The following is a 25357-nucleotide window of genomic DNA, read 5'->3' as shown; positions in this document are numbered from 1 at the left end:
ATCCAACTTCCAGAAAGCTGGAGGAAGAATTTCAAGAAGTTGATAACAGCAAAGGTGTTTGGGGAGCAAAGCTTATCGCCAGTTCCAGACCTGGCAACTAGCCAGAGCGGGCCAATCACAACGCCGCCGGCGGTTTTCCCCCGCCTCGTCAAGTGGGAGATAAGCCAAGGCCTGCAGAACGGCGCCGAGCGATGATCTCATTGGAGGAACGGCATCATTCCGTGGGGGGAAAGGAGGGGCGGTTTGCTGGCCGTTGGAGAATCTCTCAGGGGAGGTTTGTGTATATATTGCTGTCCCCCACTATAACGGGGGGATGGTTCTTATTATACTGTACAGATACCCGTCACAGATACGACACCGAATAGAAGGAACCACAATTCAAGATGGGTTTGACGAGTCAAGATATATACTCTGCACCGGCCTTGCAATTCTGCCCGTTTGCCAGCCGACGGAGTGTGGTCCACAGTACTACTGGAATTGTCGCATGTACCCAGCCTCTGGCGGCTGCTGCGGGACAAAAGATTCTGGAACAAGGCGGAAATGCTGCTGTAAGAGTAGATCAAGCTCACATTTGTACAGTGTGCTAACACTTCTGCAGGATGCGGCGGTGGCAGTGGGTTTGTTCTCCCAGAGTCCTTGTCTGTTCTGTACCTTGGCTCTAATGCTCTGGATGCAGCTGCGGCATTGAATATGACAGAACCTAGCTCCACGGGCATTGGTGGAGACATGTTCTGCTTATTCTATAATGCAAAGACTAAGAAGGTATCTGCATTGAACGGCTCTGGTCGGGCAGCGGGGGACCTTACCCTCGACAAAATCCGAAGAGATCTTGGTATGGAACCAGGACAAGTCACACGTATTCCTATGACTAGTGTCCATGCAGTCACGACTCCTGGTGCCGCTGCAGGCTGGGTTGATACTGTAGAGAGATTTGGAAGCGGGCGGGTGACCCTCGAACAAATCTTAATGCCTGCGATTGAGCTGGGCGAGAAGGGATTCCCTGTGTCGGAGCTGGCCTCGACATTTGTACGTGCTCCTTCATAGGACAGTAGGTTTATATTCTGACAGATCGAAATATAGTGGGAAGGTTGTGAACAGCAAATCCGCGAAGCTTCGCCAAATTTTAGAGAGCTCTTGAAGCCGGACCCCAAAGCCAAGGATGGGGTCAGAAGTCCGTTACCTGGAGAAATATTCAAGAACCCGAATCTAGCACTGACATTTAGAGAACTTGCAAAAGGAGGAAAAGACGGTTTTTATAGAGGTAGAATTGCGGAGGAAATTGTCAAGATTGTAAAGGACCTCGGGGGATACCTTAGTCTTGATGATCTCAAATACCATGCGGAAACAGGCAGCCAGAGCGTGGACCCAATATCTCTTAAGATTGATCCAAGAGAGATCGCAGGTTCGAAGCGTGAAACAGGAGGAGAAGTTGAGGTCTGGGAGCATCCCCCCAACGGCCAAGGCATCGTGGCGCTGATGGCGCTCGGCATCCTCAAAGAATTATCGCGCAGCGGAAAGATCCCTCATTTCACAGAAGAAGAGCACAACTCCACTGCCTATCTCCACGCCGTCATCGAGAGCTTACGAATCGCGTTCGCCGACGCCGCATGGTGGGTGACGGATCCCGATGTCGAAAATGTGCCGTCGCAACAACTCATTTCCCAAGCCTATCTCGCGGAGCGCGCAAAGCTGTTTGATCCCAGCAAGGCGACGAATATTTTAGACCATGGTAGCCCGGCACATAACCACTGCGACACGGTGTATTTCGCCGTGACCGACAAAGAAGGCAACGGCATCTCCTTTATCAACAGTACCTACGGAGGTTTCGGCACCGGCATCGTCCCCAAGGGCTGCGGATTTCCGCTGCAAAATCGCGCCGCCAACTTCTCCCTCACGGCGGGCCATCCAAACGCGATTGCCCCACGCAAGCGACCATACCACACCATCATCCCTGCCATGATCACAAACCCCGAGGATAACTCGTTACATAGCGTCTATGGTGTGATGGGAGGGTTCATGCAGCCACAAGGCCATGTCCAGGTGCTTCTGAACATGCTAGCGTTCAAGCACACTCCACAGTCCGCTCTCGACGCTCCCCGCTTCTGCATCGGGGCCGGCCACCCCAATTCAACCGACAAAGTTGACCGCACGGTGTATCTGGAAGAGGGAATCAGTGAGTCGGTGGCCGACGAGTTAAGCAAGATGGGCCACCAGGTCAAGATTCTGAAGGAATTCGAGAGGGCAATGTTTGGCAGGGGCCAGGTCATTCGCTGCCATGCGGAGGACGGTCAGATGATATACAGCGCCGGAAGCGATCTTCGAGGTGATGGCGGCGCTTTTCCCGCCTTGTGAAAGGAACCCGATATAATACAGAAAAGTGAGAATGGCTAAAAGGGCCATTTCCATGGCCCAGGATCCCTGTGTAGGAACGTGGGCGAATGCCGTTGGACCGCCCTCCCCTTCTTGCAACCTAGTTAGAGACAAATATCTATTACTGCTGCCTTTGGATAAGTAGATGCCATATGACTACGGAGTAGACAAGTAGATAGTCAATTGATATATTGCTTTTGAACTGTAGTCCCTACTGAGTACAACTGCACCCCATTCTCACCACGTCGAAAACGCGTAACCACAAGGATACTCGTCAAGGAGGTAGCATCAGATACTAATTTTTTTTTTGCCCCGCATAGAAGACCCTGTGGTTATTCCCTGGCATATAGTTTAGCTACCCACCTCGAGATTCTCCATTCAAGATCTGTGCCAGGAGTTCTTGCCAGTCCGATGAGTTTGATGGCAAACAATACGGAGTACGGAACACGGAGTAAATCTCACAAGATGCCACACTAAACAACTCCACGGCGTCTCTAAGGCCTGGAATTATTTTATTGGTGTCTGTGGTGACGAATAGGCGGGAATGTGGATGGCAGCTTGGCGCGGGGGTTGGGGATCTGGCCGTTGCCATCCAAATCTTCTAATTATTTGGTACGGAGTAGTTATCCCATACCCAGATCACTTCTATTAGCCGTGGTTGAAAGGCCTAGACGTGCGAGACTCTTCTCTTTTCGCGACCCAGCATGATACTTCCCACGGGCAATATTATAATATCGCCACCTTTTGCCTCTCTTAACATAACTAACGACTTGCAGTGCGCGGTTTTCATGGAGTCTCGGCTCGGGCCCCTCCGCGGTTATCCATACTATCCTGGGACAACCGCGGATATCGCAGACTAGGCTTGAGCCCAGCAACATTTATGTCATTGAGGCATAGGAGTCCCCACGCTGACTTTGCCGATTGACTAACTAGCCAACCATCCGCGAGTCCGCGATTTGGTTTTGCTTCAGCCCGAGTCACGCAGCTGAGTCCTTTTTTGTTATTGCTAGGGTAGCATTATTCATCTTCAGCTAAAGCAAATCCTATTCCGCGAGTCCCTAGAGGCTTCCTTTTTGTCGGTCATCGCTTCCAGAATCGTCCTTTGGATATCTAACTGGCTGGTGAATTTCGTAATCACAGCAGCGACGAATGTCTGGCAGGATGGCTTGTTAAATTTTCGGCGAGGCCAAGTGAGCTGTGTGATGCAGCGCGGTATCTGACCGCCAACTCCTTGAGCCCCAGCAGCAAGGGTTTGAAGGTCTAGCCACCCACATTTCACATCACCTTGAGCGCACATCGTAGGGTAGACCTGCCACATGTATGTAGTTCCCTCTCGGCTCGTTGAAAAGCAGGGTTTCCTGTGCGCACCCGGAACGGCGCATGTGCGGTATTAAATAACAATAATAATGCTCTTGAGCCGCGAAACGAAGCCTCGGGGATTTGTGGCTAGTTAGCGGCAGATCCTCCACTCCGCAATGTTGGGGAAATTGCTTTTTGACGGCCTTGTCAGATCCACCGTCTAATGATGATTATTCAGTAGTAGCAGTAGTATTTACGACGGATCGGTGGGTCATTGTTATTGTGGTATCCGTGACGTTTTCTGAAGATATTGCGTCTTCGAAAAGCAGGGGTATAGTCATCTCAAGGGCTGAAACATGTAACTCTCACAAGAGACATGGCGATCGAGGCCAGAGTCAACCAGAAAACTGTTTGCTAATACATAGCTGACCATCTGCACTGTTCAATATAGCCATCCGCAGTATGCGCTTGGGGATGGCGTGAGCCATGAACTACCTAGTGAGTTGGTTTATTACCCAGGATCCCTGTTTTCAACACAGTTTGCCTCCCTGCTGCCGCGTCCACTTCTGCTCGAAAAACCAGGGCAAAGGCAGGAAAAAAGCAAATAAAGCGGCCGTTCACTGCGTAGAGCAGCCCTCTGTGTCTCGCATTTCTTTTCGCTCTCGAAGCCATCGTCAGCCAGCCGCGCCCGTTAATTGGCCATCCCTGTTGGCGCCCGTTTCGATTAGCACGCCCGCCAAGCAGTCAACTATCGCTCCCTATCATCCCCCATCCAGCGTTCGTGCTGGCCATCTTTTGCTTCAAATGACCGCGCACTATTAGCCGCCCGGCCTTATTTCCACTCGCTGGCTTCCGAGTAAAAGGGCGAAACCACTCTTCATCCTTTTATATGTTTGCTTGATCCCCGCAAGCAACAGACTTTCGTTCCCACCGTCCTTCGCTCCTCGCTCGATCGTTTAACGGATTTGCTTATCCTAGCCGGACCAGGACAAGAGCTCTATTCACGCCAACCCCATTATTACTTCCTGCGACGACGCCGTGCGGTTTACTCTCGAGAAGCGTGCGAGTCGGGACCACGGTTCCCGTTCACCTTATTATTACCTCCCGCAGTTCCAACCCCCAAGCCCCGTATTCCGTGCATGTGATTTGACACTGCTGCGGCAACAATGGCGGATTTACAGGGACGCAAGGTCTTTAAAGTATTCAACCAAGACTTTATCGTCGACGAGCGATACAATGTCACGAAGGAAGTCGGTCAAGGCGCTTATGGCATCGTCTGGTATGTTTTGTTGGTTGCTGAGCTTCCTGTTTATTGTCCCCGCGGGGTACCCCTCTTCTAGCCCAGCCTTACAATTTAAACATCCCCAACCCCAACATCCAACGCCTATCGGCTCTATGCATTCCTTCTAGTCCTAGATATTTATGATGGTCGTCTCATTGCTAACAATGGGTTTCTATTTTCGTCAACAGTGCTGCGTCGAACGCCCAAACCGGCGAGGGTGTCGCCATCAAGAAAGTCACCAATGTCTTCAGCAAGAAAATCCTCGCCAAGCGAGCCCTGAGAGAAATAAAACTACTACAGCACTTCCGGGGCCATAGAAATGTATGTTTTGAAGCCTTTTCCCGCGTCATATACCCGTTGTGGGGCCTAACATTCTTGCAAGATCACCTGCCTCTTCGATATGGACATTCCAAGACCAGATCATTTCAACGAGGTCTATTTGTATGAAGGTGGGAAGAGCAACGACCACATAAATAGAGAATTGCTGCTGATTATGGACAGAACTTATGGAATGTGACCTTGCTGCCATTATCCGCTCTGGACAGCCCCTGACGGACGCGCACTTTCAATCGTTTATCTATCAGATTCTGTGCGGGCTCAAATATATCCACTCAGCTAATGTTTTGCACCGTGACCTTAAGCCAGGAAACCTTTTGGTTAACGCTGATTGCGAGCTCAAGATCTGTGATTTTGGCCTCGCCCGTGGCTTCTCCATTGACCCGGATGAAAACGCGGGGTATATGACTGAGTATGTTGCAACTAGATGGTACCGTGCTCCGGAGATTATGTTGAGCTTTCCAAGCTACACAAAAGCTAGTACGTTGCGTCTCTACTAAAATCACGTCTTAGCTGGTTTTCTCTAACAGTACCATACAGTTGATGTGTGGTCCGTTGGTTGTATTCTTGCAGAATTACTCGGAGGGCGACCGTTTTTTAAGGGCCGTGACTACGTCGACCAACTGAACCAGATTCTTCACTACCTTGGAACTCCAAATGAAGAAACACTTCGTCGCATCGGATCTCCCCGTGCTCAAGACTACGTCCGCAATTTACCATTCATGCACAAAATGCCTTTCCAGAGATTATTTCCGAATGCAAACCCCGAAGCACTAGATCTTCTCGACCGGATGTTAGCGTTTGATCCCTCGTCACGTATCTCTGTCGAAGAGGCCCTTGAACACCCTTATCTACAAATCTGGCATGATGCATCTGACGAGCCAACTTGCAAGACTACATTTGATTTCCACTTTGAAGTAGTCGAAGAGGTCCATGAGATGCGAAAGATGATTCTGGATGAAGTAAGGAGATTCCGTGCGCATGTACGTCATGCACATATCCCTGTTGGGGCTGCTGGGCAGCAGGCTGCTGTCCAGCAAACCAGTAGTGTGCCGATACCAGAAGAGAACATGGGTGCTTGGAAGCAAGACGAACCGCGCCCCCAGGAGGCAGTCATTGCTGGGGCCCAACCAAACGACCTTGAAGCTTCCCTACAGGGTGGGATGGATGCGATGCGGTAAACGGTTGGACCTGCCCTTTGGTTCGCTCTCTTGTTTTTTATTGCTTGAAAAAAAAAATTCTTTTGGTTTCAGTCGCTTGGAATCCCCTTCCGTATACAATGTGCACCCCATGTTTAATGTCTTGGCTTATCAGTTACTACGAGCGACCATTTTTAATGATCGGTAGACGATTACACGCAATAAAACCTATTCGGAGTATTGTGTATGTCCCTTTTCCGCATCCCTCATGCAACATACCTCGCCACAACGGGTAGCTCTTTACTTCCAGAAGGGGTTGCCAAATCCGCGCCGCTTGCCCCTCAGTCGGGAGAACAAATCCAATAATCGTGCGACACATCCGTGAGTTAGAAATAATAATAGTTGCAGCAGAAGACACCCCTTTGGATCTGCGTTAGCAGCTAGCTGCATATGTAGGTTACCCATGTTACGGTTTCATGCAAAGCCGATCCAGCCATGCAACGTCCACCAATTCGGGGTTGTGTAAAGTTCCCCCGCCTGGCAAGAGTTGAACAGTTTTGGCAAGGCGGGTGGCAGAAAACTATACCCTTTCCGCTTTTTTCTGTTCCTCGTGGGAGCCCAAGGTAACTTCTAGGGCAAGGAAAGGGCTGTGCCGAGGATGCGGGTATTTTGTTTGCCGTCACCGCGGAATTGGGTATAAACCCTCTACCCCGTAACTACCTTGTTTAACTAGTAGTTAGCGGAATCACTGAGATCAGCTTTGGGTCTTCGTGCTGATTCGACTTGCTGAAGAAGGCATCGTGGGCCCACAGGGAGCGGCTTCTTCCTCACCGCATGGGTCCCTGTGGGAATACAATATATCAATTATTATTTATTAGATTGTTGACCGGCTGAGAAAGTGCCTGGCATTACGATCGATAACGATCCTCTTCAGCAACACATCCTTACGGTCAGGCGTAGGTTTAGTTCGTTGCCCTCGAAGGTGGGCCTGCAATCCAACGGCAAGCCAGACCAGAATGCTCACGTCATCACGCCGTTACTCGCTATGAGCGGAATACAAGGTTAATTCCACATGGAGCATCCCGTCAATGTTGTTGGGACTTTACTGTGGCGCCGACATTAGTAATGTATGTAGATAGAGTACTATTCAAGAAATACAGTTTCCTCCACGGAGTGGCTTATGCGGCTTCGCCACTGCAGAAGTATGCGCATACCTATCTATGTATGCACACACACACACCTAGGTTCCGTGGGCCTGGAACCCCTCCATCTCAGCTGCCCCGTACTCACGGGTGCTTGGGAACAGGGGTTTGTCTAAGTCTGAGTTTCGTTTAAGAAGAAAATATGGATAGCCCGTTCCGCGCATTTGTAAGCGTGAGAAGGATTGCTAATTAATAGTATCTTCAGTCCGCCTTGCGGCAAAAGATCCCAAGCGCTGCGAGGCACAAACTTTGCTTTAATAATAAACAAACTTAATCAGTGTTGACGGTGCTCGCCAATAACATGATCCTAATATAAACGGGCGGGGTTTGGGTAGGGTTAATAGAATCATCATTATATATGGACCACACTCTACTTAGCGAGCAATTCCTTGTATACAGAAACTTCTCCGATACAAAAAGCTAGACTTCCTTCAAGGGGTGGACACTTAATGGGGACTCTTGAGAGATCTTCTCCGTAGGCATAGTACCGAAAAAGTGCAAGTATCACCGGCCCGAAACACGCAAGAATAACTCGGGCGAGTAGTACCAAACGTGGCTTCCGTCATTTGCTAGCACAGACTTTGTGCCGAGAGAAAGACCAAGCTCCGCAGCAAAACAAAACGAGTCGAGAAGGGGAGAGATGTTTTTGAGCTTTCGCGAGTATTTTGAACCGCCAAGTACCGAATCCATGGCCCAAAACACCAACCAACCAACGCCGTGCTATGCGAAAAATCGAAACAAAAAAAATAGCGGGTGTACAAGTTGCAGTATATGGTTGGTGCATAAGACGCTCTAGGCATTTAATGTCTTAGCCTGTCTTCTCCAAGAGCTCCTTTGCTTCGTTGATTTTCGTCGCTAGATACGGGCTGCCTCCTCGATCAGGATGGTTGAGCAGCATCAGTTTCCGATGATTGGCGCGAACTTTGTCTTTGGTGAGCGTTCGTTCCCTAAGCAGTTTCACCCTCTTGTTAGCTCCTGCCGCCGACATACAATCTTCTCCCGCGCAGTGGGAATGAGCATACGAGAGTTGTAGTATCAAAGCCGCTTCGCGACGGTTCATCCGCGGTTCAAATCCGCCCTTGTAAAAAGCCTTCCCCATCGCATTCACGCCTCCTCTGTAGCGACGGAAGGCAACTAGTCCAGCGCGGCCCTAAGATGCGATGGTCAGTGTCGCTTCTGATGGTTTGGCGATGGAAGGGGATGGAACGTACGAAGAATGCGGCAGCAGCAACGCCGATTCCAACAGCAACAATGGAAGTCATGATGACGAGTCCAACTGTAGTAAGATATCTAGTGTTTAAAGAGCGAACACTACTGTCAGTGTAGAATGAAATTTGAAACTACAGTCTAAGATGGCAAATATTCATCTTTTCTGGAGGTTCACGCTAGAGATTGATTAGGTTTAGCGTAAACGTTGTCATAACTTCACCTCAAAAAATTCGCGGGAGAATCGCACAGGCAGCATATTGAACAGCAGTTTGTCGCTCTTTAAATACAGGCAGGGCCCAAAGAAGCAACCATGAGGTATATTTATCATGCCTATATCTTTCTATGATAGAAAATACTAAAATTTTGCAGGATTGAAACCTGCCACCTCTGTTCCCGGCCGGTCTATCCGTCCAAGGGCATTACGTTTTGTCGTAATGACGCCCGTGTATTTCGTTTCTGCCGCTCAAAATGCCACAAAAACTTCAAGATGAAGCGACAGCCGCGCAAACTAAAATGGACTAAGACCCACCGAGCGCTCCGGGGCAAGGAAATGATCGTAGATTCTTCTCTCCTTCTCTCCCAGTTCTCCAAGAAGCGCAACATCCCTGTGAAGTACGACCGGAATTTGGTAGCAGCGACCGTCAAGGCGATGGAACGGGTGGAGGAGATCCGACAACGGCGCGAGCGTGTGTTTACCAAGCGGCGTTTGGCTGGCAAACTCGCCCGGGAGAAGCAGCGGGCGGAGAATCGCAGGGTGGTGGCGGAAGGGGAGCATCTTATTCGGAAAGAGCTGCAGATGCTGGAGAAGGGCGTGCCGCTGGAGGCCCAGAAAAGCAAGACCGCTGCTGTGGTGGTCGGCAAGGAGCAGCTGCGGCAGAAGAAGAAGACACGTATACTGGTGGACGGTGGCACGCAGGAGGAAATGGATATCGACTGAAGGGCAGGTGCTGCATGTTTTGTTTTGTTCGTTCTTGCTCTTTTATATTGCTGGGGTTTGGGGCTCGATTCACCAGCATGTTGACGACTCTTATGTATGGGCGTTCAGGGGCACTATCTACTGTTCTTCCTATGTGCTGGTCTAGGATATAAAAGCGCTTTCTGAAGAATTCGGGTTGCTAAGCCCTTGATTCCCTTATTTTCTCCCCTAAGCATCCGTGATACCCGGGCCGTCGTTGCCCCCTCTGCCCTCCGGCGCCTGCCACCTCGCTTGTGTTATTGCGCGCCTGCTGTTGTGTTCTTCCCAAACAGGCAGCCTCGACGACGTTGTTTACACTCGAATCCGGCAACTACCGCGACCCTATAAATTCCCCGTCCCCCTCCCTCTTCTCTTCTCTTCTTCTTCTTCTTTTTCTCTCCAATTTCGCAACCAGCACACTCTCGCCTGCACATCCCCTGCCTCGCGACCCGCAAGCCCATTCTGCCCAAACTTTTTTTGTTTTCCCAAATACTTTTTTTTTTTTCCCCGTCACAATGCTGTTCGCTTTCGTTAGCTTTGTGGCTGTCCTCACCCTCTGGGGGACTTTTTATCCGGTGCCCTTTACGGGCATCCGCCCCCAAGATGGTTGGGGACGCCGGCTGGGCGAAACAGCAAAATCGGCGTTGTTCGTGAGAGGCACGGTGGCACTGGTCCAAGTGGCCGCTTACGAGCTGGACACGGACCCCAACAAGGTTCCTCCGTTCTCGTTCTGGGTTCGGAATACCAAGTTGGCTGGCCCCGGTTCTCACGAGGCCTTTGAAAACGATCTGGCAGCGATGTTGAGCACCGCTGTCCATGAACCCTCGCGTACCGTCCCGGTGCCGTCCCGTGTCACTCCTGTCGAGAGTGACACGGCCGACATTCAACACCACGGTACGGGTCATGTGTTCCGCGTCGCTGTGGCTTTGATTTCCTCCTTGACTTTCGGCATGGGCTTGGTACTCGTCAGAAGTCTCTCGTTAGTCAAGTGCCTGAGCACCACGACTGGCTTCCGGACTATGCCCATGGTGGTGCGCGCCAACTCTGGTTCTACCATGAGGTTGGACTCCATCATTGACATACTCGGTTTGTCAAGCTCGTCGGTTGCAAGCCTCAGTGGCTTGCCTAAGCGCTATCCAGGCTGGGATCCAGTCCCACATCTTTCAGTAGTGACGCTTGGCGGAAGTGTTGTACCACCGGTCGACCTTCCAACTTTCAACCAGGACGTAGCGGAAGAGGTCAGCTCAATGGAAAAGTGGGAGGCCTCGATTCTTGAAAAAGGGTCGGGTTACCACCCCTTCTTTGTTGACGCCCTCCTCCGTGAACTGCTGGGGCAATACCAAGAAGAGCTGGACGTTGTGAGAGCCCCTAGGTTCGAACCAGAACTAGAGGATATCCCTGAGTTCGATGAATCGTTCACGGAAGAAGATCTGGTCGAGTCCTCACCCTTTGTTTCGACGCCTGTCGAACATTCCTCGCCTCTATCGGTACCCGTACCGGTAGAGGAGGCAATTGAGGCTCTTCTTGAGATTCTTACCGTGAATGTTCCAAATCCAGAGCCGGCCGTCGAACTCACCGATCCTGAAAGCGGCAATAGCAGTCTCCTCGAGGAGCTGCCTGTCGAGGAAGATGGACTAGAAGAGCAACAGGAAAACAGGCGACCAGCCGAGTCCCTCGAGGACGCTGGTGACGCGAGCACCGGCAAGAAGAAGAGGAACCGCCCCTCTCGAAAAACTCGCATTCGCAAAGGGAAGGCGAAGCTTTTCGCTCTTCAGGAGCAGGTCATCCGTGACGCCGAGGAGAAGATGTCTGCGGCGGGGGCCCCGTCTTCTTCCTCATGACCAGCTCCCCTGTTTTCCTCCGGGTTTCTGTCGACAGGCAGAAACGACAATTTTTGCTCGTCCTCTTCCACTTTCTGGTGATTAATGGTGAAATATTGGTTTGATATGTCCAGTTTACCCTCCCCCGACAGAAGACGACACCGGCAGTGGAATATCATCCAATATAGACGGTTCAGATCGAAAACTTCAAATCCGACGGGTAATTAGCCTTTTGCTTCTTTCTACCTCCACCGAATTCCTGTTTCACACACATTGTCTTCCCCAAAAGTAAAAGATATGAATTCATTCAGTCAGCTTTTTTGGTCGGTTCCTCCTAGGACGGGTGGTTGGATGGAGGTGAAAGGACACAAGAGGGTTCCCTCTCAGCATGGTCTACGGTTGAGCTCGCTCTTGTCCGGTCCGTGTTGATGGGTCCCCCTTGCTACTTTCCCCTTCACTCAATTTTCTTTTCCGAAGCGGCACTTATCTGAGAGGCATTGGCGGTTTGTTTGACCATACTTTTCTTTTCGGTGCTGAGGAAGTGTGCTTTTCTGTGGGAGTGGAACTTCGGCGGTTTTAAGAAAGTTTGGCTAGTTACGGATTTGTGGCGGTAAGTTTGCTTTTCGAAGGGGCGCTGATTCTTACAGAGAGCCGGTGCTTGGTGTGCGCGGAGGGGGAGGACCGAGGCCCCTACACCTGGTGAGTACTCACATGATCCGTGCTCTCTTTCTAAGACGAAATTAATTTAAAAACACCATCAACAGTAGGGAATTAGCCTCTCTCATGGTAGAGAAACGGCCTCTGTCTCTTGATGAATTGTCACCCTCATCAAGAGCTGAGAAACGGCCTCTACCTCTCAGCGGAGTTTCGGCCTCTGTCCCTTGGTGAATGGTCACCCTCATCAAGGGCTTAGAAACGATCTCTGCATCTCGGCGGAGTAACGGCTTCCGTCTCCTAGTGAATTGTCACCCTCACTAGGAACGGAATAACGGCCTCTGCATCTCGGCGGAGTGCCGGCCTCTGTCCCTTGATGAATTGTCACCCTCATCAAGGGCTTAGTAACGGTCTCGGCATCTCGGCGGAGTATCGGCCTCTGTCCCTTGGTGAGTTGTCACCCTCATCAAGGGCTTAGTAACGATATCTGCATCTCGGCGGAGTAACGGCTTCTGTCTCATGGCGAGTTGTCACCCTCGTCACGAGCTGAATAACGGCCTCTGCATCTTACCGGCGGAGTATCGGCCTCTGTCCCTTGGTGAATGGTCACCTTCATCAAGGGCTTAGTAACGGTATCTGCATCTCGATGGCGGAGTAACGGCTTCTGTCTCATGGCGAGTCGTCACCCTCACCATGAGCTGAATAACGGCCTCTGCATTGTGTCGGAGAAACGGTCTCTACATCTCGACGGCGGAGTAACGGCTTCTGTCTCTGGTGAATCGTCACCCTCACCATGAGCGGAATAACGGCCTCTGGATTTTGTCGGAGAAACAGCATCTGCATCTCGACGGCGGAGTAACGGCTTCTGTCTCTTGGTGAATTGTCACCTTCACCATGAGCGGAATAACGGCCTCTGCATTTTTCGGAGAAACAGGTTATACATCTCGATATACATAAATCGGGCTATCTTTGTGGTATATATCTTATTCAAAACTCACCACTAAGAAACTTCTCGGGCGACAGCTTCTGCATCTCGGCAGACACATCTTCTTCCAACTTGCTATCTACAAATCTCTTGGGCGACAGGTTCTGTATCTCAGCACTTTTACATTTGGGCTTGAGATAACTCAAAATACTTCTGGGCGACACTTTTATCTCGGTGCCTTCACAATTGGGCTTGAGATAACTCAAAATACTTCTGGGCGACACTTTTATCTCGGTGCCTTTACAATTGGGCTTGAGATAACTCCAACTGCTTCTGGTCGACACTTTTTCTATCTCGACGCCTTCACAATTGGGCTTGAGATACTGCTTCTGGCTGACACCTTTTCTATCTCGGCACTTGCATCATTTGGGCTTGAGATTACTGCTTTTGGGCGACACTTTTTCTATCTCGGCACTTACATCATTTGGGCTTGAGATAATGCTTCTGGCTGACACCTTTTCTATCTCGGCGGCTTCACAATTTGGCTAGAGATAACTCCAACTACTTCTGGGCGACACTTTTTCTATCTCGGCACTTACATCATTTGGGCTTGAGATAATGCTTCTGGCTGACACCTTTTCTATCTCGGCACTTACATCATTTGACCTTGAGATACTGCTTCTGGTTGACACTTCTTCTATCTCGGCACTTACATCATTTGGGCTTGAGATAATGCTTCTGGCTGACACCTCTTCTATCTCGACACCTTCACAGTTGGGCTTGAGATATTCACTTCTGGCTGACACTTCTTCTATCTCGGCACTTACATCATTTGACCTTGAGATACTGCTTCTGGTTGACACTTCTTCTATCTCGGCACTTACATCATTTGGGCTTGAGATACTGCTTCTGGTTGACACTTCTTCTATCTCAACACCTTCACAGTTGGGCTTGAGATATTCACTTCTGGCTGACACTTTTTCTATCTCGGCACTTGCATCATTTGGGCTTGAGATAACTGCTTCTTAGGCGACAGTTTTGTATCTCGGTACTTGCGTCAATTAGGTTTCAGATAACGCAACCAACTACGACTGGGATGACAGCTTCCACATACTGAATGGGTAACTTCTACACCTCGCCCTCGTGAATTGCGTACAACACAAATCTTACTCAAAAACACCAACCACTTCTGAATGGATGATTATGGAAGGATTGATTTGGAAATATGGATTTTTGATTATTGGCTTTTGGAAACATGGATTTTGGATAGATGACTTATGGAGAAATACATGGCTTCGACATCTTGGTACTGACGTTAATTGGGCTAAGAAACATCTTACTCAAAACCACCACAAACAACTTCTGAAGCCGCCGTTTCGACATCTCGGCACATGTATGAATTGGGATCAAGACAGATCTTCTTCAAACACACCACAAACAACTTCTGACGACGCCGTTTCGACATCTCGGTACATGTATGAATTAGGCTCTCTTTGCGAAACGGATACACTTAACAATACCACCGGCCACTTTTGCATATGATGAGTTTTTGTACCTTTGGACTTCTGTTATAGTTCATGAGTTTTTGTATCGCTGACGAGTGTTTGTATCGTTAAACGGATCAGGCTCGCAGAAAAATGCGGGGACGCCATTGAGGTATACAGACCAACAAATGATTCTTTTGAAATACTTGTCTAAAGTTTTGCTTGCCTTGAAAAATTTTGGTGTGCATTGCAAAGTTCAATAGAAAATATATTGGTTTCATTGTACATACATACATCGTATACTTAGTAGGCTACTAAGGGAGTCGACCCCATGGAAGGAAAAACGGAACCAGTTCAGAACCTACAAATAAATAACAACGGCCGTGATAAAAGATAAGAATAGGATTAGTGAGAAGCCAACATTATGATCGGATAGCGACACCGCATGTTTCTTGGAGGCAAAAGGCAATTCTTTCCTCTTTCCAACTCGGTTCGGCTAGCTGACGGCATGATCCTTCGTCAGCGTTGAACAACAACAGAAAAGCAAAAGCGAGAAAACGCGGCAGATCATGGCGTTGGCTCCCCTCTCTCCAAGGATGCAAGAGTCATTCTTCCATCTTGCCAAACACGCCATCGTCATCCTCGTCCATGGGCACAGCGGAGTCCCGATGGAAATCGTCGTCGACTTCTTCGTGGATGGTCTTGACGTCGCGCATTTTCACATCGCGCTCGTCGGAGACTTTGTATGACAGCGGGCGGAGGAAAGGATTGTACAGGGTCGGGGTGGACGACGACGGATCGCGGGAAGCGGTGCCGCTCTGGGCGTCGAAGCTGCGCGCACCGGGCTTCAGGCGGCCGCCAGCGGTGGCGTGGGAGCTGCTGCTCATGCTCAGGCTCAGGTAGCGGGCAGGCAGTGGGGGGACGGGGGGCACGTCGGCGGGCATGGCGACGGCGGCGGAGCGCGGGGTGCCGAAGTTACACAGCTCGATGGCGGCGGCCAGGCCGGCCTCGTCGTCGTCGAGCACGCCGGTGGTGGTGTCGGCGGTCGAGGGGCGGGTGTCGATGCTGGAGTGGCGGAAGTGGGAGCGCGCGGGGGAGTAGGAAGGGGCGCTGCCGGCGACGGAGCTGGACGGCACGGAGTGGAACGAGCGCGAGAAGGCCGAGGAGACGGGGTAGCGGTCGGCGGGCGGGTCGTCACCCATGGGCGGCGGGGTGGTTTCGGTGGAGCTGAGTTCGTCGCGGAGCTCTGAGATGCCGGAGGCGGTGGGCGAGGCGGAGGAGCGGTCGGAGTCGGCGGAGTGCACGGCGTCGGAGGGGTCCTGGTTCATGTTCACCAGGACGGTGGCGGCCTCCAGGAGCTGGACCTGCTGGTGTTTGGAGATAAGGAGCTTGGAGGTGTATGCCCACGCCGGGTCGTGCTCCCACCTATGCGGAAAGTTGTCAATGAAACAGGTCCAAAACTTTTTTTTTTTTTTTTTTTTTTTAAAATTCTGATTCGCCTGGTTTGATAGGGGAAGGGGTAAGAGAAACCAGCGGGGAAGGACAGCATTAGACAAGCCAAACACCATTGGACAAGACAGGGAGCTTGGACGACAACGATATGTATGCAGCGAGCTTGGGGAGAGGAGGACTGGGGGGAAGCAGGATGGGGCGCAGCGTGTGAGATACGCACATATGCTTTGTTAAGCAGCTGCTGTGCTTGTAGCCCTTCCCACAGCGGTCACACTTCAGCTCGGTCAGCGAGCGCTTCCCGCCGTCGCCCTTGATGAGATGCGACCCCTCGCTGGCACGGCGGCTGCGGTGCTTGGTGCTGACGGGGCGGCCCAGGGCGGCCGTGTCTTCGCCGCTCTGGCTGTTATTATTATTATTATTATTATGAAGTGAATGATTACTACTATGGGCGGAGCCGGGCGAGTGCTTGCGCTGGTGGTGCGCCAGGTAGGCGCCGAAGGCGGCGGCGGCGGAGGAAGACGAGCCCACAGACGTGGATTCCAGGCCGCCGACTTTGCGCGAGCTGAGGGCGCGGCGGTGGTATGAGGCGGCGGCAGCGGGTGGTGGTATAGCGGCGGCGGCGGAGGAGGAAGAGGCGGAGGAGGAGGAGCCGGCGGCGGCGGCAGGCGACGAGTCGGCCAGGGCGGCGGCGACGGCGTTGACATTGGCGGCGGTGGAGGTCATGCTCTTGCGGCGGGTGACGCGGTGGTGGTGGTGGGTGTTGGAGATGCCGAGCGAGATGGAGTGCGAGTGCGAGTGTAGGCGGCCGGAGGAGGAGCGCGGGTGCGGCGCGGCGTGGCCGAAGGGACGGACGGTGGAGGCATCCTGGAGCAGCGGGCCGGAGGAGGTCAATGCGGGTTCTTTTCTTTGCGAGTGATGGGAGACATTGTCCAGAGAAAGGAAGAAAGCAATGAACGACAGAAAGGAGGAAGGGAAAGACAAGCAGCGGTCAATGCCACCACCACCACCACGACGACAGCGAGCATACCTTAAAGGATGCCATTATTCTTGGTCTGCGGACCACGGAGCACGGCTATAGCGAGACGGGCGGGCGAGACGACGGCAGCGAGCGAGCGAGCGAGTGAACGAACGAACGGGAGGGGAGAGAGAGCAACGAGGCTGCTGGCGGACGGGACAGCATTCAAGCGCAGGGGAGGCACGGCGGCGGCGGCAGCGGCGGCAACAGGCGGGCGATGGGACGAGACAGCGGGCGAGGCAGCGGGCCGGGCGACGGCAGCATTGGACGAGCGGGATGGTGAAGAAACAGCAGAGACAGAGAGGCAAGGCAAAGGCAGGGCAGGCCAGGGGGAAAGCGAAAGCGAAAGCGAATTTGATTCATGCGCGGCGTGTTGGTACGCGACTGGGCCGTGGCGACAGCGACGGTGGCAGTAGAAGAAAAAAAAAAAAAAAAGAAGAAGCGATTCAAGCGAAACAAGCCACGACGGACGCACGGAGAGCATGGCACACAGGTGGCGACAGACATGGCATGTCTGCCTGTCTGTCTGCCTGCTGCCCGTCACTCACTCTGCTGTCGCCGTGCTGCCGCCCTTCTGCGCCCGGTGGCGAGCTGCGACGCGCACGGCGGGCGTGGCAGTACGGCCGGCGGTGCCTGGCGAGAGCTAATATCAGACGGGCGCTTCTGGGCCGGGCCAGGCCAGCCAGCCAGTCAGTCAGTTCGGTGCAGATTACTCCCGACTCGGTGCATATTATTAACTATGGATCATCAATCATACAGCTATCGTACACACACGGCTAGCTACATAGCTAACGAGCGAACTACGGCCCGGCCCACTGCTGCATGGCCGGGCAGCCCGCCGGCTTGCCGCCCTTGAGCCCCAGCCCGACGCGCGACGACGTCGACACCGCGCTGCCGTCGCGTGCGATCTGCCGGAACATCTCCAGCGGGTCGTACCACACCTCGATCGACTCGATCTGCAGCTGCTCGTTGACGCGCGCCACCAGCATGCCCTGGATGTCGATCATGCCGCCGTGCGCCTTCGCCGTGACCTTCTGGCCCTTGCTGGGAGACGTCAGCTGGCATATTCCGAGGGAGAGAAGAAGAGAAGGGAAAAGAAGGAAAAGAAAAAAAAAAGGGAGGAGAGGAGAGAACAGAAAAGACAAAAAGGAGGAGAGGAGAGAACAGAAAAGACAAAAAAGAGACGCACTCGTTCATGCCCGCGTAGTCGTTCTGCATCACCCCCCAGTGGCGCCACTTGAACACCACGCACGGCGGCCCGCTGTACACGTCCAGCACCTCCCACGCGAACGTCGGCATCATGCGCTTGAACGCCTTGTGGCTCATGGCGAAGTCGAGCTTGTCCGGGTCGTAGTACTCGTTGGCCGGGATGAGCGCGTTGTACGTGCCCACCCGCAGCATGTGGTTGCCGTCCTGCGCCGGCCCGCCGTTGAACGAGAACTTGTAGCAGCTCGGGTCCACCGTGCGCCACTCCGACAGCTTCGTCTTGAACGACGCCTCGATCTCCCAGTTCTTCACCAGGTTCTCCACCAGCGCCGGCAGGCTGCCGGGCTCGTGGCTGCGCGTTTTGCCTGGCCGGTCAGCAAATATACTCTTCTCTCTCTCTCTAAGGGCCATCTGCTCACCCTCCTGGTAGAACTGGCGCGTGCGCGAGTAGTCGGGCGCCTTGCCGTAGCGCCAGGTGACGTTGTCCTTGAGCACGGCGTCGGGGCTCAGCACGACGTCGGGCAGCGCGGGTGCGGGCGCGGGCACCGGGTCGGCGGCCATGCTGTGATGGGAGGCTCGGAGAGTGGTTGGCAGGGAGGGAGGATGAGAAGAAGAAGAAGAAGAAGAAGAAGGAGAAGGAGAAGGAGAAGGAGAAGGAGAAGCGAGGGAGAGTCAGTCAGTCAGTCAGTCAGTCAGTCAAGGACGCGGCCCGCGGGGGGAGCCAGCGCCCTTTTCTATGCCGGCAGCAGCGGTCAATGCAGGCAGGGCAGCGAGCGGCCCGCCAGGCTCGCCCAGCGCGTTGGCCATGGGCGGCAGCGGCAGTCCCAGTGCCAGAACCAGTCCCAGCATCCGCGCACACACTGTATGCGCAACATGGCGCGTTCCGAGGCGTGGGGCCTGCCAGGCGGGCAGACCAACTAACTAGCCCACTGTTTCATCATTCCCCGGCCGCCAGCAGCGAGCCCCGATCCTCTCTCGCGCGAAGGACCAGAAGGACGGCGAGGGATGCCACCGTGATGGCCACGACAATCCCCTCCTGATCGGCCCTTCGATCGCTGCTGCTCAGCATCCTTCCAGCCCAGCGTCCATGGGGTATGCGACGCACATGGCCGCCCTAGAAGCCGGCGTTGTTCTAGCGAGTTGCCAGTCGTTAGTTAGTTAGGTACTTAGTTACCGGCTAACAAACTTACTCAACCGTGTCCTCCCCTTCACAACTACACCCTGCACAGTCCAAGCGTTCAGACCCCAAACGGCCTGCTAGCCTGCCTCGGCGACGACGCCCCTGCAGCCCGCGACTCATTCGCCGGGCAGGCCAAGCGCTGCTGCGCGCATGGCTGGTGGATCGGCGTGCTCCCTGGCCCGTCATCACCATGCCAATAATTTCCTCGCCTCTGAAACACCGCCGTTCCGTGACCTGGAAGTGGTGCGAACGCCGCCCCCCCTCCGATATCTGATCAGATAGGCCCTCGAAATAAGCCCCGCGCCGTTCTGGATGGCGTCCGCCGCCAGCCATATTATTCTTCTTCTACTACCGTTTCTTCTGGCGGGTCCAGGTACAGATATCCGCGGATCCCCGATGGAATCGCGTTTTTCCAAGCCTAGGCACCTCGACGTAGCATCCCCCGGGCGAATATAACATAGTTACTACTAGCTCTTAAGACCGCAGACAGGGTCTGGCAGTACGGAGTATTGGCCCGGTTTCGGAGAATTCTCTCGACTATTATTTAATTCAGAGCGACGGCACAACGGCGAGTGATCCCGGTACCTTGATCCCGGCCCACCGCCAAAAACGTGGTTGGTCTCTCTAAACCTTCTCGTCTTTCTCGGCCCCCAACGTCCTGTCTATACTCCGTATGTATGTGCCCCATGTGGCCACGCGATGCACCTTAATAAGAGGTGGTGGGTGGGGACCGTGGACAGGCGCAAGGGCCCATTATTATTCCGTACTCAGGAGCCCCCTTCGGGACCCTCATTATTATTATTGTTGTTATAATGGACGGAGAACCATGGGTTTCTTCGTTTGGGCGTGGGTACGAAATGCTGAAGACGGTGTTCCGGAAGGAATCGCGCCACCCTCCCAACAGGCCATGGATGCATGCTTATGATGATGATCTAACATTCTCAGCCAGAGGAAGCACATGGAAGATACGGAGTAGTACTCCGTACTCCCCCGCACCTTATTAGCTGCCTGTGGGCCTCGCACCGGCCCGCCGGCTGGCCAGAGTCGCACCCGGTGTCTGTGATTTCAAATGCACTGCTCCTATATCGCCCGAGAACCATTCTTTCCAGTAAAAACACAGGTAATCCTCGGAAGCAGACGGGACGGGGGGCGGTGATGCTTTGGGCCACAATTGCGGGAGCTATGGGGGGATGGTTGCTGGGCAGAGCCCTAGTCTAGTTGAAATGAACATATGCACCAGCCAGAGGAAGTGACATACCTTGACCCAATGTGGCCGCTTGGAATCAAACTCTGTATGCGCAACCACCTTGCCGTCCTGAATACGTCTATGCCGTCCTGGACAATGGTCTGGTTGAGGCTATGTGGCGGGCTGGACGCATCGGCCTATAGTGGCGCCGATCCGATTTGACTAACGTTAGCTAATACCTACTCGTTAAGATCGAGTACCATGGCCGTCCTTTAATCGCCAACTATACTTCCTCTTAATCTATAAAAAGCAATTAATATACCTAAACCTATAGCAGCTTCTGCACGCGTACTATGATGAAAGCATGGCTAAGGCCGTTGGCTAGTGGCAGTTAGACCCGCCAACTAAGGCGAGCTATGTCCAAATCCACCCTCTCTAATATAATGGCTTCGCAACCCAGTCTTGAAGAGCTCCAGAGGTTGCTTGCAGCCGCGACAGCCAAGGTTGAAAAAGCGGAAGCCAGGGCTGAAAAGGCAGAAGTGAAAGCCGAAGAAGCGGAAGCAAAAGCCAGGACGGTAGAGGAACGCTTGGAGCAAGAAAGAGAGCAACACCGGCAAACCAGCTTGGAGGAGTTCATCCGGCATTGTCACAATTCACTCTCCCGCCCGCTAAAACCTGGAAATATCGGCGACTCCACAAACTGTCTTCGGAGAACCTGCGCTCAGGGCTCCGATCCATCGACCTCTATCGTGAAATTGTTCAATCCAACGATATCCCTGAAGCCAACAAGGAAAAATTAATATCCAACGCCATACGACTTGCCGGGTCGGCGGTCATGCAAGAATTTCATGCCATGATACAGGAAGGGCTAGAATACTCATATCTGACCACAGGCTTGGGAAACGTGCAACTGTGGGTGCCGTACGATGACCCAACAACCCTTTATTACAAATTCTGCGAGCCTAACCTAGATATCGAAACAAACGCCGGAGGCTTTGAGAATCCAAGGACGGAGATCCAATGGGTGCTCTGTCTTTGCTTGATGAGCTGCCGCTCTCGCGTTCGGGATCACGGCTGGCGCAATAGAGCACGAGAAGGTCTGCCGACTTGGGAGACTGATTTCAATCACATACAATCCCAGATTCCTTCCAGCGAATTACAGCAACACCCTCCTGATTCAGAATATACCGGCTCCGAAGCCGCCGAGGATACTGCCTCTGAATGCTTGCCCTTATCTTCCCCGGCTCCGACCACCCCGGGTCCAGTAGCTCCCACACCGTCCCAGTCGGGCTGTGCCCCTTCAGAACCCCATAACTTTGAATCGGAGGATGCTACTGACCCGGATTTCATGTTAGGACGAAAACGGGGCTTCAGCCAGGTCACAGCGTCCCCTACGACTGAGAATCGAGCCTCACCCCCTAGAACTAGTCCACGAAGAGATTATGAGGGCCAGTCTCGACCGCATTTGAATGAATTTTGTACACAATGTGGTCTCTTAGGTCTGCAGCAGGGTGGTGTTCTTGATGACAATTGCCCAAATGTGCAGCTTCATCACACTGGAACAGACATGAATAAGCACCCAATAGATGCCCAGATGTTAGTACTGATGCTAAAACAACAGTTAGATAAAGATCTAGATAATAATTGCATGTCAATAGGAAGAAGTGGGTCATATGAGGTCTCAATCAAGATCACCTCTTCCTTATATGGATACACTGTTATTGGTAAAGGCACGACATTGAGGCTCTGGGAAGAGGTTTCACAGGAGGCAGATGTTGATCATGTCCTTTGATCTCTGCAAGGCTCTGCAGTTACTGTGTTTCTTGGGAAGATCAACCTGCATCTGATACTCTTCGTTCACGGCGCCGGAGACGTTCGTCACATGCTCCTTATGGGCTGGGCTGGTGTGAGTATCAGTGATGATGACATGAAAAATGATACCATCCGATCCGCTGTGCGCCGGTCTATTCATAAAATCGGGAAACTCAGTGTGCAGCATGGCGATCTTCAGTTGCCAAACGTACTCTGGAACAAGGAGCTCAAGCGAGCTCTGATCATCGACTTCCATCGAAGTACTTTGGATAGCAAGCCGAGGATCTCGAAGCCGAGCAAGACACGTCATGATGTTGAAGGCCAACAACCATCGAAACGAGTAGGTCCTACCTCGCCTGAGCCGCAGGCGTAACCTTATTTATATTCTGCCCTTTGAACATACCAGGTGTAGGTTGCATGCCACAGGGTGCTATTGCGGTAAAAGGGCTATTTAGCACGGAAAATATACTTCTATATAGTTACAATAATACATATGTACATTCAGTTCAATCAATAACACTAGGGAGAGCAAGAATATGGTGACATGCAGCGCGCCCTGCAGCATCAAGGGTAAAAGAAAAAGAAACACAACCAGCACTGAATTATATTATATATAGTTAGTACTCCATACACTGGGCAGAGACTAGGCGTAGTCAGTATCACGAATCAAGCAACGAGAGCGAGGTATGCATGCGCCCAATGCAAGATCGCAAACATTATCCAGAAGCAATCTAGCGCTGCGTGGTCTTCGCCGCAGTCCCGGTGGCGGGAGTGAAAAAAGCGAAGCCAAAGCGATGGAAGCTGCCCCTTGCGACAGCAGTAAGTAGTAGCAGCAGCAGCGTCGTATTCAGCTCGGCCTATCATCCATCCATCTTGGTCGGACCTTGGCCGGGCTTTGCACGCTCCGGGTCTGGGCTGCTGCTGGTCTTTTCCACCAGTGTCTGGCCGTCATCGTCGTCGTCGTCGTTGCTGGGGCGAACCATGTCGTTGGGAGATCGTGTGTAGACATTTGCAGCCCCGCCTGCATGCCCAGATGCTCGTCAGTACGCTGTGCCGGGGAGGGCAACGAGAGATGCTTGCCAGGGGGCGTGGTAAAGGAGGGGTGATGTTCGCGCATTACATACCTCGCCCAGTGTGAAACCGGCCTTCATCGGCAGTGCCTGCGGACACAGACGGGGGGATATCGAGATCCTGCCGCGCCCGGGCAGCCTTGGGGTCGTCGTTGGAGACCATGTTCCCAGAGCCGCCGCGGCCGGTGGTGTAGATGTCTGCTTTGATGGTTGGGCAGCGGGTGTTTTCCTCCCTTTCGGACGCCGGGGAGCGCACGCGGGACATGTTACCTAGCACAGCCGCAGCGACGGTCAGCAGCGTCCTGCCGGTGAGCATCAGCGGGTTGGGGTTGGGGCTGGTGCTAGGCCGGGGCCGTACCTGCGCCCCCGCGGCCGTGGGAGACTTGTCTGGGTTCCGTCATGGCGGCGAGGATGTCGCGATGAGAGGGCGCGGAGGTGTTGTCGGTAGACGAAAGTGCTAGTGGCACAGAGCAGGGTCTGTCGGTAGAATCCAAGCGTCGTTCGAGCAAAAAAAGGCCGTGAATCTCGTTGCGTCGTTGCGTCGTGTGGTGGGCTGTGGTGCTGGCGGGGGTAAAGGGGGCAAAAAAGGAAATTCGCTCCCTAGCTGGGAATTGAACCCAGGGCTGCTGTGTGAAAGACAGCGATGTTAACCACTACACCACTAAGGATTGTATGCTGGTACCCGCACTTCTTGAGTTTATAACCTTCAATCACAATATCGTGCCTGTATCAGCTACATCATCGTCTCAGCCTCATCCGTACCATCTTGACAACAACTATTCCTATCCCACATTTTCCCTCTCTCCTACTCTGCCAGCTGCTGGCCTGCCCGTCCTGCAGTGCACCTGGCGCCATGTCAGTCTCTACAAACGACAGGCACCCGCTCCAGAAGCTCCCTTCGCCCTCGCTGGGTGCTTCGGCTATGGTTCACGTTAGTATATGGAGTCCTATAAATCTCACTCATATCCACAGTGAGGATATATCTTGGCGTTTATTACAGCTGCATTTCCGAGATATACAGACAAGACTTCTAGCTAACAAGGATTTCTGGCTCGGAGTATAGCTCTCGGGTTTATCAAGCTTTATCGCATCGTTCAAGTTGTGAGTGTGCTATTTCATACCCAGCTCTGAATAGAACTATTGAAGCTGATAAAGCTTCTCCATATAGTATTATAGACAATCCGAACTTTGCGTGAGTGATCCCTTGCAGGGCCACAGCCAGAGACCTAACCAGCACAGCAACGAGGCATACGGATGGCATTTCCAGTACCTGACAATCATCGGCCTAACGTTGGCCACCATGACCTTTACAGCCGGGCTCTGCGCTGATCTGTTTTCTTCACGCCGGATGTTTCTAGTGAAGAACATGCTGTCCGTGTGCAGCACTCCGCTGGAAGTATTGATAACAGTCCTGTACTGGGGCTTGAAAATGGTGGCTCCCACAACCCCTGTCGCGCTCAACCCCAGAGGTGCGCTGACCTCCTCTGTTCTCTCTTAGATCGACGAGAGACTCGTTGTGCCGGAGTGGGCCCAGAAAGCATTGGTGCTGGGTCTGTAGCCGACTGGACTTCCCAGGGACTTTGCGATCGTGGCTAAACAATCATTGCAGACCTAGGTTTCCATGCTGTCCCTGCCCTAGCTCTGGTTGTAGACCTGCTATTCTTTTCGCCCCCGTGGGCCATCACGGCGATGCCGTCATTTGGCCTCGCGACGTCAATCGCCTTCGCGTACTGGTTTTGGGTTGAGCAGTGTTACAAGTAC

At 52.7% G+C, this 25357-nt stretch overlaps 9 protein-coding genes and 1 non-coding gene across 10 annotated transcripts; 5 read left to right on the top strand and 5 right to left on the bottom strand.

Moving 5' to 3' along the window:
- Window positions 1-383: 383 nt before the first annotated feature.
- Window positions 384-2352, top strand: LOZ57_005046 (uncharacterized protein; the record flags this gene model as incomplete). Its single annotated transcript, XM_049254082.1, has 4 exons — window positions 384-548; window positions 599-617; window positions 677-1026; window positions 1081-2352. 4 exons carry the CDS (start codon window positions 384-386, stop codon window positions 2350-2352), a joined length of 1806 nt encoding a protein of 601 aa, XP_049106929.1.
- Window positions 2353-4835: 2483 nt separating this feature from the next.
- On the top strand, window positions 4836-6468 carry MKC1 (mitogen-activated serine/threonine-protein kinase; the record flags this gene model as incomplete). Its single annotated transcript, XM_049254081.1, has 5 exons — window positions 4836-4948; window positions 5140-5272; window positions 5334-5400; window positions 5453-5767; window positions 5828-6468. 5 exons carry the CDS (start codon window positions 4836-4838, stop codon window positions 6466-6468), a joined length of 1269 nt encoding a protein of 422 aa, XP_049106928.1.
- A 1968-nt stretch (window positions 6469-8436) lies between these two features.
- Window positions 8437-8890, bottom strand: PAM18 (mitochondrial import inner membrane translocase subunit TIM14; the record flags this gene model as incomplete). The annotated part of the gene is made up of 3 exons (XM_049254080.1): window positions 8437-8575; window positions 8651-8778; window positions 8840-8890. The coding sequence occupies 3 exons, from the start codon at window positions 8888-8890 to the stop codon at window positions 8437-8439; spliced, it is 318 nt and encodes a 105-aa protein (XP_049106927.1).
- A 257-nt stretch (window positions 8891-9147) lies between these two features.
- RLP24 (ATPase-activating ribosome biosynthesis protein) lies at window positions 9148-9774 on the top strand (the record flags this gene model as incomplete). The annotated part of the gene is made up of 2 exons (XM_049254079.1): window positions 9148-9152; window positions 9207-9774. 2 exons carry the CDS (start codon window positions 9148-9150, stop codon window positions 9772-9774), a joined length of 573 nt encoding a protein of 190 aa, XP_049106926.1.
- Window positions 9775-10307: 533 nt separating this feature from the next.
- LOZ57_005042 (uncharacterized protein) lies at window positions 10308-11633 on the top strand (the record flags this gene model as incomplete). Its single annotated transcript, XM_049254078.1, has 1 exon — window positions 10308-11633. One exon carries the CDS (start codon window positions 10308-10310, stop codon window positions 11631-11633), a length of 1326 nt encoding a protein of 441 aa, XP_049106925.1.
- A 3647-nt stretch (window positions 11634-15280) lies between these two features.
- Window positions 15281-16850, bottom strand: LOZ57_005041 (uncharacterized protein; the record flags this gene model as incomplete). Its single annotated transcript, XM_049254077.1, has 2 exons — window positions 15281-16100; window positions 16348-16850. 2 exons carry the CDS (start codon window positions 16848-16850, stop codon window positions 15281-15283), a joined length of 1323 nt encoding a protein of 440 aa, XP_049106924.1.
- Window positions 16851-17942: 1092 nt separating this feature from the next.
- Window positions 17943-18909, bottom strand: LOZ57_005040 (uncharacterized protein; the record flags this gene model as incomplete). The annotated part of the gene is made up of 2 exons (XM_049254076.1): window positions 17943-18186; window positions 18332-18909. The coding sequence occupies 2 exons, from the start codon at window positions 18907-18909 to the stop codon at window positions 17943-17945; spliced, it is 822 nt and encodes a 273-aa protein (XP_049106923.1).
- A 2221-nt stretch (window positions 18910-21130) lies between these two features.
- LOZ57_005039 (uncharacterized protein) lies at window positions 21131-22899 on the top strand (the record flags this gene model as incomplete). The annotated part of the gene is made up of 3 exons (XM_049254075.1): window positions 21131-21289; window positions 21337-22438; window positions 22517-22899. The coding sequence occupies 3 exons, from the start codon at window positions 21131-21133 to the stop codon at window positions 22897-22899; spliced, it is 1644 nt and encodes a 547-aa protein (XP_049106922.1).
- A 487-nt stretch (window positions 22900-23386) lies between these two features.
- On the bottom strand, window positions 23387-23861 carry LOZ57_005038 (uncharacterized protein; the record flags this gene model as incomplete). Its single annotated transcript, XM_049254074.1, has 2 exons — window positions 23387-23547; window positions 23651-23861. The coding sequence occupies 2 exons, from the start codon at window positions 23859-23861 to the stop codon at window positions 23387-23389; spliced, it is 372 nt and encodes a 123-aa protein (XP_049106921.1).
- A 331-nt stretch (window positions 23862-24192) lies between these two features.
- Window positions 24193-24264, bottom strand: LOZ57_005037. Its single transcript has one exon. It is a non-coding gene; the product is annotated as a tRNA-Glu (tRNA).
- Between the last annotated feature and the right edge of the window lie 1093 nt (window positions 24265-25357).

This window comes from Ophidiomyces ophidiicola, assembly GCF_022830035.1.
Source record: "Ophidiomyces ophidiicola strain CBS 122913 chromosome Unknown scaffold_23, whole genome shotgun sequence".
NCBI lineage: Eukaryota > Fungi > Ascomycota > Eurotiomycetes > Onygenales > Onygenaceae > Ophidiomyces > Ophidiomyces ophidiicola.
Note: the sequence above shows the minus strand (reverse complement) of the source record. Positions and strands in the feature narration are given on the sequence as shown.